At 30.1% G+C, this 16,538-nt stretch overlaps 1 protein-coding gene across 1 annotated transcript in view; it reads right to left on the bottom strand.

Annotated features, from left to right (window-relative positions):
• LOC148302978 (uncharacterized) overlaps positions 1-13,216 on the bottom strand; it is a 36,602-nt gene extending 23,386 nt beyond the window's left edge. The window contains exon 1 of the mRNA XM_088270766.1: positions 12,984-13,216. Coding sequence (XP_088126892.1) covers positions 12,984-13,077 — 94 coding nt within the window. The 5' untranslated portion in view covers positions 13,078-13,216. The remainder of the gene's footprint in view (positions 1-12,983) is intronic.
• Positions 13,217-16,538: the final 3,322 nt, after the last annotated feature.

The following is a 16,538-nucleotide window of genomic DNA, read 5'->3' as shown; positions in this document are numbered from 1 at the left end:
CCTATGCACCATTGGGGTGCGGATAAGGGTATTATTATTATTTATGATGATTTTTTAAATCATTTGGAACATGACAAATTTCCATCAAAATCCACAACCATTTAGGAAAAAGACAATTACGTTTACTAACTAACTAACTGACTAACCATTACGCCGCTTCCCCGAAGGGATAGGCAAAGAGAATCGAACGCCACACCACTCTGTCTTTGCAAAAATTCTTCGCCTCTTCTACATTCATGCATCTCCTCAAACATACCCGACGATTATTACGACTCCTGACCCGGCCGCTTTCAAGTATTTGACATACCTGACTGTGCCAAGTTTTCCTCGGTCTTCCTCTGCTTCTTTTTCCAATCACGTTTAATTTAGTTCATTTAATTAAATACATTGTATTTGACACCCCCCGCCCCCCACATATTGCCATTTTATAAATGTTTCTCACTTTTTTAAGGTAAGTACATATTTAATTGAAAATGATCATTGGTACAGTGGTCATTCTATATACTCATATATTAAAAATGTTCTTAAGACTAGGAGCACTGATCAAGTACCTAATTTTAGACTCGATAGCTGCTGTGACAATGTAAACGTGGCAGGGAATTTGAAATATCAAGAATTTAAGTATATATTTTAATTTACGATAACACTAAATCTAAGGTATTCTTGTGCGTACGTTAAAATACAAAAATGGAGATAAACAATGTTTTATTGAAGCTTTTCCAATTGAACATAGGGTCAACAAGGGTTTTCAAACAGCTGTTAAAATCATGGATCAAAAAATAAATTGAAAAACTAATTTAAAAATAATGCCACACCGTTATACATGCACATACTTCATCAAATTAGTAAAGCAGCGCTTTAAGAGGAGAGTCAGTTTAGCACGCGACATTACATTTACCTACGTACGTTGGTATTTGTAAAATCTCACGCAATTTTAGAGCAACAACGCAAAGCTGTATTACCGTTGTACCTCATTCGTGCCTACCTATAAGGTTTTGGTAAAAAAAAAAATATGCTTATATTAATTTCATTACAAAACATTATAAAATCTGTTATATTGACGACCATATTGCTGTGAAAAATTTACTTGAAAAATCAAATTTGTATTTGTTATTAAATAACATTAATTGTAAATAATATCTTATTCAAACTCTTATCCACACCCCTATGGTGCAAAGGGCACTGCATCATATAAACGCAGTGTTATCTTGATCGTTTACACATGAAGGAAAGGTGGTCAGCCCTCTGCTTCAGGTACCAGTTCAGAATAATTTTGAATAAATATTTGAGTGAAAAAAATGACTTATATTTATTTGATTTCCCCCTGGGAATCGAACCCGGGACCTCCAGAACGGTAGCCGAGCGTGCTGACCATTACAATACGGAGGCGGACGTAAATAATATAACATACTATTATTATACACATATTAGTTTATCGATGAAACTAAGTTCACGTTGGCAAGCCTGCAGTTCTAAATACTGCAATTACTATACCTACGTTAAAATGTATCAGGTACTTTTTATTTTTTTTTACGATAGCCCGTAAGAAATTTTAACCAAAAATACGTTAAAATGTATTTGAAATTATAGATTAATTCAAGAAAGAGAAGTGGGTTAAAATCGTGTTTAGACAATAAGTTGACATGTATTTGAATTGTTGGGTAATATATCTAAAAACACGGTTATGGGATTGAATTCTACTTAAGTAGTAAAGTAGAATTCAATCCAATAATCGTGTTTAATTTTGGATAGATTACCCAACAATTCAATATGGAATTTTACCAACTGTCTGCAGTTACAATAAATGACAAGTATTTGTAAAAAAATATTAAACTTATTAAATATTTCAACGAAATCATTTTCATGCAATTAGGTAAATATTTTTTTCAATTAAAATATACACTATACTCTTAAAGATTTTTGTTTTCATCTTGATTATAATTCAAAACAAATGAACGATGAATTATATTGATGGGCACATATAACATAGCTGTAACTGGGTATTAAATACCGTAATGGCCTTAATGCTTTATATTTTAACACATAACAGAACAAGACGTAATTTATTTTGAGTCGCATGAAGACTCATATTTTTTATTTTGGAGTGCGGACAGTTATTCAAAATTGGATCCAAATTTTTGCATAAGACCTACTTTTCATCACATGCGAATTTATACATATATTTACACGTAGGCGAGACTTTTAACATCTCACTCGTAAATCAAATAATGTGCTAGCACCAAATTCATATTACAGTAAAACCTAGATGTAACGGACCTCTATTCAATGAACTTCGGATGTAACGGACAAAAATCCTGTCAAATTATTGATTATTTGTCAGATAACAAAGTTCAACTATGCCATACGTATATTCGTAATTTTAGAGAGTTCATTATAAAAAAGAGCAAACGTCAAAAGTGCAAACAAAACTTGATACTTTTTTTAAAGCAAGTGTGTCGATATTAAATAGTAACGTCACTTCACGACGAGTGTCCGAAGACAATAAATAGAATATTGTTTATGTTTTGTGTCATTTAATAAACTAACTAACTTACCATCACGCTGCTTCCCCGCAGGGATAGGCAGAGAGAATCGAACGCCACACCACTCTGTTTTTGCAAACATTTTTCGCCTCTTCTACATTCATGCATCTCCTCATACATACCCGACGACTATTACGACTCCTGATCCGGCCGCTTTCAAGTATTTGACGTACCTGAGTGTGCCAAGTGTTCCTCGGTCTTCCTCTGCTTCTTTTTCCAACTACATCCGCCTCATAAATTTGTTTAATCGTTCTTTCCTCACTCATACGTTCAACACGTCCAAACCATCTCAACACACCTTTCTTAATTTTATCATTTAATAATATATCTAAATACACTGTTCATATTTTTTTTAAAGTTTTTTTATTTAATTTAATCCTATTTTTATGTAATGGACTTAGAATGGTTTAATGGACACCTCCTCCCACTAATATGTTCGTTATATCGAGATTTTACTGTAATTCATAAATAATATCTTATTTTGTAGTATTGACATGGTATGAAAAGGTTGAATAAATTTACTCATTTATGACCTACTTATATTTAATTTTACACCCGTAAATATTAAATTTAATAAAAACAAAGATGTAAAAATTATTTATTATCAAAAAATACTTTTTTTATTTTGAATTATTATATTTTTTAAATTTTCTATGAACTAGAGAGTGGTAAAGGTTATTTTAAAAAAACCTGCAAACTCTTTACTTTTAGAGGCTTGTCTGCAGGTAGGATAGCAAGGATAGAGAAGGCAAAATGTGAAAAATATATCATAAACACCCAGACCAATTGAAAATAAATCTTTCTTGAATTCATTTTGCAACTGGCGGGAATCAAACCCGCCGCGGCAATTTCGCAGTCGAGCGTCTAGCCAACTAAGTGAACTAAGGTAGGATAGTGAGGATAGGGAAGATAAATGTGAAAAATACGTCAGAAACATAAATCTTGAATTTATTTTGAAATTGACGGGAATCGAACCCGCGACGCCAGCGTCTACTCAACTACGCCACGGCGCCTGTTAGAGTGGTAACACCTAATGAATTTAATAATAAAGTCAATTTGTTATCATACTCTTTTTTTTTGACATCTCATCAAAGATGAAGAAGAATATGGAAGTCTGGGCATTTACAGGGCTGACGACTGTCATAAGCTGGTTTAAGTGATCACTTAAGCACTTATAACATTTACAAAAAAAGTCAGCCCCGTAAATGCCCAGACTTCCATATTCTTCTTCATCTTTGATGAGATTTCAAAAAATAATAATTAAATAACTCCCGTAAGTGGAGATAATCCAGATTTTGTGATTATTTTTTGAAGTATTTGGACACACTCAAAATGTTGTCAATTTGTTATAATTGTAATATTGTAGTCACACAGGAGAAAGTGACCAAGTGCATTTTTTTTACAAAAACGTGATCATTGACTATTTGATATCTTACTAGTTTAAAATTGCTCTGAAAAAAGTTCCAAAGGATTTTAAACTTAAAAGGAAGTATATTATATTGACTTGTTAAAAATGACTAACTAAATTGATGTTTATTTTCTTGCCACGAAAAAGTGACTTAAATGACCCTCCTGAACATTTTACGTTTTGTTAGTTGGTCATTTTCTCCTGTACGGCTACGATATATATGTTATAATTGTAATATGTGGATATATACTTATTTGTGAATGTACGTGTGTAGAAATGCTTACACAGCCTTGTTTGATTTATATACTGAGAGTGACTTAGCGTTAACTTAAACTAGATAAAGTAAGTAATACCCCGCTGTTACTCGTATCTTCAATCTACAATGGCTCCACGACTACTGTGAACAAACCATTTCTGAAGTTATGTATAATAAAATTAGAACTAACGGAGAAGTTGGCTTTAGTTAGTCCAAAATGAGAGTTATTAAACTTTATACTCGTATATGTCAGTGAGAAAGTTTAGACGGCGATGACAAATGGTAATAACACCGACTACTGTGCAATCCGATACTGAAGGAATCTGCACTTCTGCAGTTCCGGAATATCACATGTTGTACGTGAACTTCAGACGGCTTCATCTCGTATTCTAATATCAAAATGTTCATACATCTCACTTGTCTCATATCATTTATACGAGAATATCGACGTACCATACGTAAAGTGCTCTAACTACATTTTTGTCAATTTTGAAATATTTGGTGTATATTATCAACTGACCGTTATCTACAAATATACACAAACAAAAAAATATACAAAATAAATTACACCTAGTTTTCAGGCGTATAAGACACCATCTACATCAAATTTTCGAAATCAACTGAACTCCTAAAACACTTACTACTTAATTTTGACAAAGCATAAGGTTAAAAAACGAATTAATACATTATTTTATCGATTTTTTATGTATAATACTAGTTAAGAATTTCAGATAAAACCGTTAATTAATAAAAAAAAAATACGTTGAAAAAAATTTCTAAGCTCTCTCCTGTAAAGTAACAGATTTGCAGATAGAGTACTTTATGTAGGGGCCGTTGATATGTGTACATAGGTAGTCACGCGATGGAAAAGAACCATTTCCATTTTTAAGTCTAGCTTTCAAAAAAATGGTTAAAAATCATAAAAATTTGTCATCTCAACATAGATAAAGAAGAATTTGGAAGTGTAAGTATTTACAGGGCTTGCGATCTATCATATAATTCACGCGTCGCTTCATGTGTGAGTTCGCGGCAGTATCTATGGTAGATTTGAGTGAGTTTTTTTTATTTACCAATTCTTAAATATATACAAGATTCCCGAACTATTTTACATACTAGAAGACGCCTGAAAATATGATAACTGCGTTATTAATGTTAAGATTGTAAAAGTAGAAATGTCTAGAAAATGAATTAAATTATAAAAAAAAAACTATTGTAACCATTTATTGTAATTGCAGACAGTTGGTAGAATCCCATATTGAATTGTTGGGTAATATATTCCAAATTAAACACGGTTGTTGGATTGAATTATATTTTTCTTTACATATATTTGATAATATAAGACGCGTTACGTCTTATTAAGACATTATCAAACACATATACGGAGTGTTTGATAATGTCTTAATAAGACGAAACGCGTCACATATTATCATATTTATGTCAATAAAAGTATAATTCAATCCAAGAACCGTGTTTCATTTTGGATATATTACCCAACAATATTGTAACCATATTAAAAAATAATTAATTTTTTAAATACTTATATATTTTGCACGTGCATAAGTACAGTAGTATATTTATTTTTCATATTTAATAAATGGAATTTTTCTTCTGGAACGTTTCTTGAATGTTTTTCGCAGATACTTTGTGGCACATTTTATAAACTTAATAAAATGAAAAAACTTTGTTTTAACCACTTTTTAAAATTTTATTATTACTACACTTTAACCAACCGGTTTCGACAAGAACCTTGTCATCATCAGGGTTTATTAAATTCTTACTTATAACCCTTATCCGCACCCAATGGTACATAGGGCACTGCATCGAATTGACGCAGTGTTATCTTGATCATTACTTACATGAAGGCAAGGTGATCACTCTTGCGCTTCAGGAACCAGTCCAGGGTTATAATAAATAAATGTTACAGTATAAAATCACTAATATTTATTTTCAAACCCCCTGGGAATCGAACCCGGGACCTCCAGCACGGTAGCTAAACACGCTGACCATTACACTACGGAGGCGGACTCTTATTAAATTCTAAAACATTAAAATACCAAAAAACATTAAAATACTCATAGTTAATTACATTCCCTTACCAAAAACTTCCACACACTTCGTACACCATATGAAAATATGATTTTAAAAATATGATTTAAAAAATATGATTTAAAAATATGATTTAAAAATATGATTTAAAAATATGATTTAAAAACTCCCAAATGTTATTTTTATTGTGCATTGCGTAGCAACTATGTACAAATAACAACTACGAATGGAATCGCCCAAAAACAGTATTCAATTATTACAGTATTCAATTATTTAAACAGTATTGGAATTAGTTTCCATGCAGTAACAAATTATATTGGAATTATGATTTTATTCGAAATTCAAAGAACGCACGGATATATGGTGATAGTGTGTAGGAATGGAAGAAAGTTACGTAGCGTGCGGACAAATTATCGGATATTTATAGTACTCTGAATTGACCGTTCGTGAGTGATGATGATAATTGGCATTAAATACGTGGGAAAATCTGTGGAACAAACACAATATCTAGATCTATTCTAAGATTCATAAAATGAATATCTTTAATTGAGATATTTAGTAAAACTACTTCAATATCATGATAAAACAAATATTTATACATAGGTACATAAAAATATATAAAGGTACATATTGTATTCCTATGCAAATCCATATATTTTTTTATATTACACATTTTTATTTTAAAACACAGCTACATATGGTATCAAACGTTTTGGTCAATATCACTAGTCTGTTTTTGGTTACTTGAAAGATATTGCTTTTTAGCAATAAGCCCGCCAATGTACCTATTTCTTTTCTGTGTATAAAGTTTAAATAAATATATTTTTTTAAGAATCTAGAGATCTTTCAACCGATGATCGCTTGATAACATAGGTAAATAAATTTTGTTTTTTTTTTTTTACTTTTCTTAAATATATGCATTAATATGTATAAATAATATAATTATGTTCGTTTATTCGAAATTATAAATCTAAGTTATTCGCCAACTTTATTTTTTAATTTTGACACAACGATGCGTTTAAATACCCTCGTATATTTATCTACGAGTATGTATATAAATAAAAATATAAATAAAAATCTCTACAACAATCTCTTCATCGTTCATTTTGTGTAATACCGCTTAAAAGCGGTATTACACAAAGTGAACGATTAGTGATAAGCAGAGTGTTAGATTACCACACCACAATTTTAACAATGCTTTTAATATATGTAAAAAATATAAAAATGTAAATGTTAATTTGTTCAAAAACTTAAATCTCCTAAACGTATTCAACGATTGCTTTGAAATTTTGCTACGATGCATTCGAATACACGCTTTTTCTCATGGTCTTTTTTTTTTCTTTCCGTTTAACCAGATTAAACCACCGTTACAGTAAGTACGTAATACAAAAATATAACAATGTTTGAGCCGAATTTTACCCACAAACTCAATACTTCTTTAAAAAAATAAGTATAAACCTTCTACTATAATCACACATTTATCTGAAGCAGTCGCGTAGCAAACACATTTGTCCCGCGTCATATACGAGTGTGTCAACCGCGGTAATGGGTTAAACAACCATAATTCAATTTTAAAAACATTTTCAGTAGTGCATGTTTTCGGAATACCCAGAAAATGTACTATATCCCAGCAAAAGCGGCATATTTTTAACTTAATATTTACCCGCTACAGGGCAGAAAGTGTTGTTTTGCATTTTGAAGAAAAGGTATTGTTTAATTATTTTTTTAAATATACTGAATATTTTTCAAATGACGAAAAAACCTTCAGGTTTTACCTAAAAAGATCAGTTGCACAGTAAAAAGTTCAATAAGTGGCTTGATATTTATTTTTAATACATTGTATTATATTTTTAAACTTTAAAAACGTTCTCCTGAAAAATCAAGTTTTTTGATTTATGACGTTCTTGAAAGGAGTGAGCGATATGTAAAAATATCTCAATGTAATGTTTTCTTTTCTTTCCCTATTGATTTAGTATAGGTGGATCAATCTAATTTAAAATTATACAAACAATTTTAGTCGTTAATTATTTTCTAACTGGATTGGATTGATGAAGTGTATACATTTATTTACAACATTTTGATTGTGTCCAAATACTCACAAATCTGGGTTTTCTGCACGAGTTATTTAGATGAAGAAGAATATGGAAGTCTGAGTATTTCCAGGGGTTAAGGTTCAGGTTCCCTGTCATAGGCTGGTTAAGTGATAGCATTACACACGTGCAACATTACATTAGATTATCACTCTAGTTACAGGGATATGCATATGGTAGTTATTTAACATACAAACATATTTATTGAAACAAAAGTAACTTTTTTTATTATAAAAATAAATATTTATTTTTGTATTATATATGGGTTTAAAGCATTAAAAAAGATAACTACGCATGTAGTCATGAGTATTTCATTATAATCACTTATTGTATTTCACAGGCCTACCTTTTGTACCTAAAAAGTTCCGTATGGATACCAGCTTAACGGTGTTTACCGTAAAAACTTTTGTAATAGGTTCAGTTAAGTAAGTTGACAAGAAACCCAATAGTGTATAATCATAGCGTAAAAATAACTTGTTAGAATTGTTTTTTTGTTAAGAGCTTTTTAGCCTAATGACCACGTGTATTATTTTATTTTTTAAAGAAATAAGTTTTTTCGAGTATTGAAAAAGTAATGATTCAAACGGTAATTGGATAATGATGAGTCATTCAAATCATCAAAATAAAAATAGTAGGTATTTAATAGGCGTTAAATCAGATTCCAATTATATGTAATAAATAATTTAACGGGTTGGATCCTTTTGTGATATAACTGTTTACCGTAACATCGATTCGTCATAGCAATACCGAGCTAAACATGGTGCTGAAACACTATCTTCAGATTATCTCCCAGCTGTTATGAAGTAGGCGAACTTATTACCACCGCAAGTGCGCTTCGTTTATTTGGATTCTGCTACAAAATATGTCACAAACACCTTTACATCACAACCTTCGCAGTATTACCGTTATCGAAGGATGCAATGACCTTTTATTCCGTAACTGTTTATTTGGATTTGAATTTTAAAAGAAAATGGTACCTCCCCGATGAATTAAGAATTACGAATTCAGTTACCTAACACAAAACACTTACATACATAATTTATTAGTCAGCCTTTTAAAAACGTGGGAAGAGCCATCGTGAATCCACTAGAAATTAAACATGACTGAAAATGTTTGAACAATAATACAATGAGTAATGCTACTAAATTAAACAAATTTACAGTATATTTTAAAGAGGTAATGAGATGACAGAAAATTCACGCACTAATTGATAAGATGTTAAAATTATTACAATTTACAATTTATCAAAATTATTGAACTCCAAAATATTTATGATTGAAAAAAACAGAAAAATCCATAATTTACACCTAAATCCATCATAAAAACTTATAATATAAACCATGTTGGTGTATACATCAAACTTAAAATGTAAACACCCTATAGGTAACTGAACCAGTAAAACGAATCAGGATATTTTTTTATATTACTCAATTGTATAATCATTGTTACAGTAGGCACGGTACTATTAGATGAAGAGATGCAAATGACAATATTATAAATCCTCTTAAGGCGGGACGACAGCTCATAACTTAATTTTCTTCGATCCCAGATAACATTTAATGTAAAAAAGATATAATTAATTAATTAATTTAATTAAAAATTAAGTTTTTCTTCGAAATAAATCCATGATTTTGAAAAGAAAATTAAAAAAAAAGTAGTTTAAATTTATGTCCGCCTTCGTAGTGTAACCTTACTAGAGGTCCCGAAATCGATTCCCAGGGGGGTCAAATAAATATAAGTGATCACTCTAATATTTTTTCAATATTCCCCATGACTGGTACCTGAAGCGGAGGGTCGATCACCTTTATTTTATGTGTTAACGACCAAAACAACACTGCGTTTATATGATGCAGTGCCCTATGCACCATCGGGTGCGAAACAGTGTTTGAAGAAGAGTTAAAAAAAACTCAATACTTATTCTTTAAAAAAAAATAGCCAGGAGACACGTGTGGCCCCTCATGCAGCCGGTCGCTTACTGAATTGTATGTTAGCAAGTACCCTCAAATGACATCATAAAAGATTTTATTTATCTTGTTCAGCTGATGTAAAGTGTTATATTATTATAAGTGCAAATATTGACACATAAAATACCATATTAAAATGAATTGTAATTAATAAGGGTTAGTTAATACCACCGTCCATTATCTATCCTACTGAAGATGTATGGTAATATTACCCGTTACGGACCCAGTTTGCACGATTCTGGTTCTATTAACTACATACACAAATATGTATGCCAATTTTATCAAACCAGATTATTAATTTTATGGTAGCTCCACGAACCTATCTCAACTGGTTTAAATGTTTCTCGATCACCATTACTGGCAGAAGGCTGACACGCTCGTTCTATTTTAAACAAAACAAAACCATGTGATAAATAATGGTGTTATATGTATATGTTACACATTTTAACAACACGATTATTTAAATAAATTTAAAATGAAATTATCCATCATCTTTTGTCCGCCTTCGTTGCGTAGTAATTATCAAGTCTGGCTACCGTTCTGGAAACTCGAGTTCAATTCCCAGATGTGTTTCAAAATATCAGTAATTTTTCACCCCAATATTTATTTAATATCCACGTGGACTGGTTCCTGAAGTATAAGACTGACTATAATTAAACTGCCTCGATACGATGCAGTGCTCTTTGCACCATTAGGTGTAGCAAGGAGAAAAGAAACATAATTTAATAGAAAAATCTTAAAGAACACATTAAATACTTATAATTGTGTATTTCTAACGAAATTTCTTCATAATGTTGAATTGAAATATTTATTATTGTTTCCCATGTATTTTTTTAGTATTGATACTAATAGTACTCACGTTGTTTTTTTAAAATTATTTTTCTACTATCACACTATGAATTCAATATATTTAAAACTATTTGTTAACTCTGTTATATATCAGAGTAAGTGATTAAAAAAATACCTACATCCAGTATATATTTTGTGAGAAATTATCATTTTTTTATTAAAGTTTTACTTTGTATCGTAAATACTACAATTTCACCAAGTAAATCTTAAATTAAAAATAGATAGATACTACTATAATGTGTCTGCTGAACCAATTCATAAAAAAAAAAACAAATTGTCAAGTCTGATTATCAAACAAAACTAATAGAAAATAAAATTGAAATAAATCATGTTAATGGGTTAAGGGTTGAACGTCGCAAAAAACCAGTGTGCAATTTTTTAAAATGAAACAAGAATTCCGCAAACGACGTTCTTGTACGAAATAAATAAAAAGACTACACGGACGGGTATTGAACTCGTAACTCTGAAACCGGATACCAAGCACATAAAACATTGAACAACCTTACCTATCAAACGGTATTAAAGTTAATCAAATATGTTATTTATCCTCGTTATCCTGAATCTGTCCTGTGTTAACTTAAATAAATTGAATTATTTAGTAGTACTAGTTTGTGTATTTACTGACAACTATAAAGTGTCAAGAGAACGTAAATAAATACTGATAAGTTATTCAGCTCAACAGAGCTTTTAAAGTAATTTCAGATAAGCGTATTTTCTTGAAAAAAGCTCAAACGAAAAGGCTTTTGGGAATTGATTTAAAGATTACGATAGTCGTATGTGAATTGTTTGTTATTTTGTATATGAATGAAACGTTTTTTTTGCAGACCAAAAAAAAAAATGTTATCTAACTATTAAAAACACCACTGAACTTTTGTTATGAAAAACTGGATATTGTTTTCCACTTATATATGTAGAAGTACTCATAAAATAAACATTTTGTCCGTCTCCGTAGTGTAATGGTCAGCACGCTCGGCTACCGTTCTGGAGGTCCCGGGTTCGATTCCCAGGAGGGTCAAATAAATAAATGTGATTTTTTCACCCGAATATTTATTCCATATTACTCTGGACTGGTACTGGACTCTGGTGGACCTGAAGCGGAGGGCTGATCACCTTTCCTTCATGTGTTAACGATCAAGATAACACTGCGTTTTTATGGTGTAGTGCCCTATGCACCATTGGGGTGCGGATAAGGGTTTGAATGAATGAAAAAACTCAAACAAAAACAAAATAAAAAGACAAACAAATATTATGATATACGTTTTGCTGGTATTAATATGTTTCATCTCAATGCAATCGACCCGGGTTCGATCCCCATCTTGTTCATTATAATAATAAGTATCTTCGTATATGTTACACGGTCTGGTAAGATTGAACATCTTGTCATCGCGTAATTGACGATCATCAACATAACGATGCGTCGATCCTATTCTGGACATTGTTCGTTTAAAAAAACGTTTATCTCTCAAGATTATTTCACGAATTATATTGAAATGTTGTCATCATACCGTCGACTACATAATTTTGTTTTCTAATTCACAAAAAAAGGAAATATTTCCACAGTATAAAAAAATGATAAGTCGATTAATACAATGATCCAAATAAAATTAAATGCTGTGTAAAAAAAAATAAAAAATAGAGTGAAATTACGTTTTCCACAATAAATAAAAACTTTCAAACGTTTTATCTAAAAATATAATTGGTTAAAGGTCTTTCAAATTTGTAAAGGGTCAAAAGAATGTTATTTTTCAGTAAAAAAGTAATTTTTATCAACAACAACAGAAACCGGTAACATGTGTACAAAAAAAAAGATAACAATAAAATTCTCACCATCTGAGTGTTCCTGCCACCCGTGCGTTGATGTCACTAGAAGAAATCCAACCGCAACAACCACAAAATTCAATACTGAACCGCGACAAATCATTTTGATGCGCCTGAAAAGGCCTTCAACAATTTAGAAAAAAAATCGAATCCGAACAAGCATTTATTTTTAAACAGTTTTAAAAAAAGTCTAATTTATTAATTTGTCTTATCACTGCATTTATGCAATTCTTCTTCTTACGTCACTCAGTGTCACTATCTGTCAATGCACCTCACGATGTTTGTTAGGTTCGTTCAGCCGGCTGCGACTGACATCAAAGCCATCAAAACACCAACTACCGCGGTGATCTCCGCCGGGAATATGTTCACCCGAGCGTCGAACCGTGTCTCTCTCGCATGCCACGCACAGTGGCCGAAATACGAGTACACTTTGGTATCAGTATGGCGGAATAACGCGACCTCGCGGGATGACGATTGTTTAAGCTCATCTGCTGACCCCGAGACGAATTACCATCACAATGGACCAAATTCCGAATGGACCAAACAATACATCCGACAATCGCGATTTCTAACAACTGTAATCAAATGTGATTTTCGATGACATCTGCAAATACAAAAAAATAAAGTTAAATTGTTTTTTTTTTTTATTGTCGTATTTTATATGATAAAAAAACAAAAGATAACTGATGTAAAACGGTTATTACGACCTCACCGCACGACGGCTGTCTCAACAATAAGAAAAATGTGTGAATAAACTCGAGAGGTACCTACCTATGTACATAGAGATTAACGTTTTGGAAAGCGCATAATTTTATTCAACCATTTCACTGCCAAAAAAAATATCACAGAAAAATATTATTGTTTTAGTTATGAGTTCTATGATGCTTTTAAACGATATGTTGGTAGACCTGCGCCTGCGGTTTGTCGTTTCCATGCATACGATTTTAAAAGCAGCCAATGAATATTTTCCCTACAACGACCACAAAATATGTATTTTGAAATGGAAATTCAAACAAATGTACATAAGTATGCACAATTTAGATTCAACGAAGGGAAATGGGTAAAAATCGCGATAATCTTTTTACGTTTTGTCGATACCCATAGGTTGTAATTGCCTTTTTTAATAAAAAAGTATTTTGTTTATTTGTTTTGAAGAATAAATTTAAGTCAATATTCTATTAGATTTAAGTTTTGTACTGTAATTTCTTGGTGGAACGGAATTATATATATATATATATATATATATATATATATATATATATATATATATATATATATATATATATATATATATATATATATATATATATATATATATATATATATATATATATATATATATATATATATATATATATATATATATATATATATATATATATATATATATATATATATATATATATATAAATATATATATATATATATATATATATATATATATATATATATATATATATATATATATATATATATATATATATATATATTTATATATATATATATATATATATATATATATATATATATATATATATATATATATATATATATATATATATATATATATATATCAATACACTAGTTTACTTTAAATCCTAAAGAATCAAAAGATGTGATATAACAATAATAGTTAATTTAAGAAATATTTTTAAAATAAAGTAATGATAATAATATTGAATAATTTATATAGCGCTATTTTCGTTAATTACTACCTCAAGGGCTCTTAAAAATATTCAATAGTGCCATAATAAAATCAGAATAAATAATAAAGTCAGAAGTGAAATAATGAAATCTAGCTCTAGGTTCAAGGCAGTATCTTGGATTTTCAGTAAGTAATAAGTAAGAACATTATTCAATTCCCGTTGTACCACAACTGAATTCCTATTATCACACACAGTCTACTTAATCTAAAAAAAACATCTAATTCGCATATACGAGTTTAGTGGCAAGAGGGTTAAACATTGAGATTCGTCTTCAACTTTCAGAGAGTTTGTTACATTTACAGTAAATGTAATCGGTATTCAAATTATAATAAATATAATTGAATATCTTATTTTGTACAGAAAATATTTTTGAATTGTCTTTAAGAGGCTCGCCGAATGTAGAAAACTAAGAATTGAAGAATGTATCAAAAATACATCTCAACACTCAGATCGATTGAATAAGAATATTTTTACAAATAAACATATGATACACTGGTGGGCTGATGGCGCTTTTGCGCGAACCCCGAAATTAAATGAGATTCGCTAGACCCTAAGAATTATTAAAAATTATAACATTATCATGGAAAAAGTAAATATAGTTTTATTAGATTTTCCTTGAACTTATAATATTTTCTTTACTTTTACGATAAGTGTACATAACTTTATATTTTTAAGGCGATTTGTTTGATTAATGGAATGTAAGATTTTTTTCTGTTATGAGAAAAAATCATACATGTATATTTAATCTTTTATTGCGTTTTAGATAGTGGTAAAAATTCCAAACTGCGTTCATTTCTCCCTTCCCCTGTTACCCGCTAGCCCTATGTCAAAATATCAGAGAGCTGTGGAGCTGTAAAAGGATGGCCCTATAAGGAACGTATTATATTAAAATTTGTCAAATATGTATTATAAAAACAAAACTATTCACTTAACTCCACGCTAATTTTCTCAGCTGAATCTAGATTATATACTCGTATTATGTTCCATATTATGGGTTTGATCGCTTTATTCTGCAGTTAGAAAATTTCCATAAATACAGTCTGGCATTTTTATTACAAGTCAATTAAATAATTGCATATGTTAAAATTTGCAGTCATCAAAAATCATGATATAAAATGCAATGCAATGTAGAGCGGAATGATTCAGCAAAAACACTCGTATGAGGTCTTATAATTTATTCATAAATCCTTACATCTAAACAGTAATTACATTCGTACGTTCTTCAAACCGATAAATCAAAATATAACATATTTTCTATTGTATGTAATACATGTGAATTATAATTTCATGTCTAATGTGATGTGTTATTTTGTATGAAAATATAGTTGTATTACTGTTTTAAATTTCGCGAAACAACTGTTATTTTATAAAAATATGTGTTTTACACAAATGTAGTGTAAAATTGATTAAACAACGAATTATATGCCTGTAAATAAAGTAATCAATCTTCATTTCTTTATCGTAAATTATAATATATTATAATCCCGGAAATTATCGTTCATTACGAATAAAATCACATTGTCATGGTAGTATGCTCTGTTTCGATCAGTATCTATATGAATAAAAAAAAATAAACTAATTCGTTGTTGAATATGTGAGAACATGAAAAATACAAGTAGTATTTTAAGACTAAAAGCTTAATATATTAAAATGAGACCCTCTTTTGATTGTCAGAAATGTTGATCGAACAGAGGATCTCGTTTACCCGAATCACACGCTCTCATATAGATTAAAAGCACTTTACCAGCTATGTAGGTATATAATATGTGTAATATTATGAGAATAATTACACGCGTTTACAAAGATATTTGTTTGTAAAATAATATTATCATAGATAAAATCGCATTAGATCTTCCCA

This window comes from Brachycentrus maculatus, unplaced genomic scaffold (genome assembly GCF_059751285.1).
Source record: "Brachycentrus maculatus isolate JH-2025_06_01 unplaced genomic scaffold, ASM5975128v1 h1tg000395l, whole genome shotgun sequence".
Lineage (NCBI taxonomy): Eukaryota > Metazoa > Arthropoda > Insecta > Trichoptera > Brachycentridae > Brachycentrus > Brachycentrus maculatus.
Note: the sequence above shows the minus strand (reverse complement) of the source record. Positions and strands in the feature narration are given on the sequence as shown.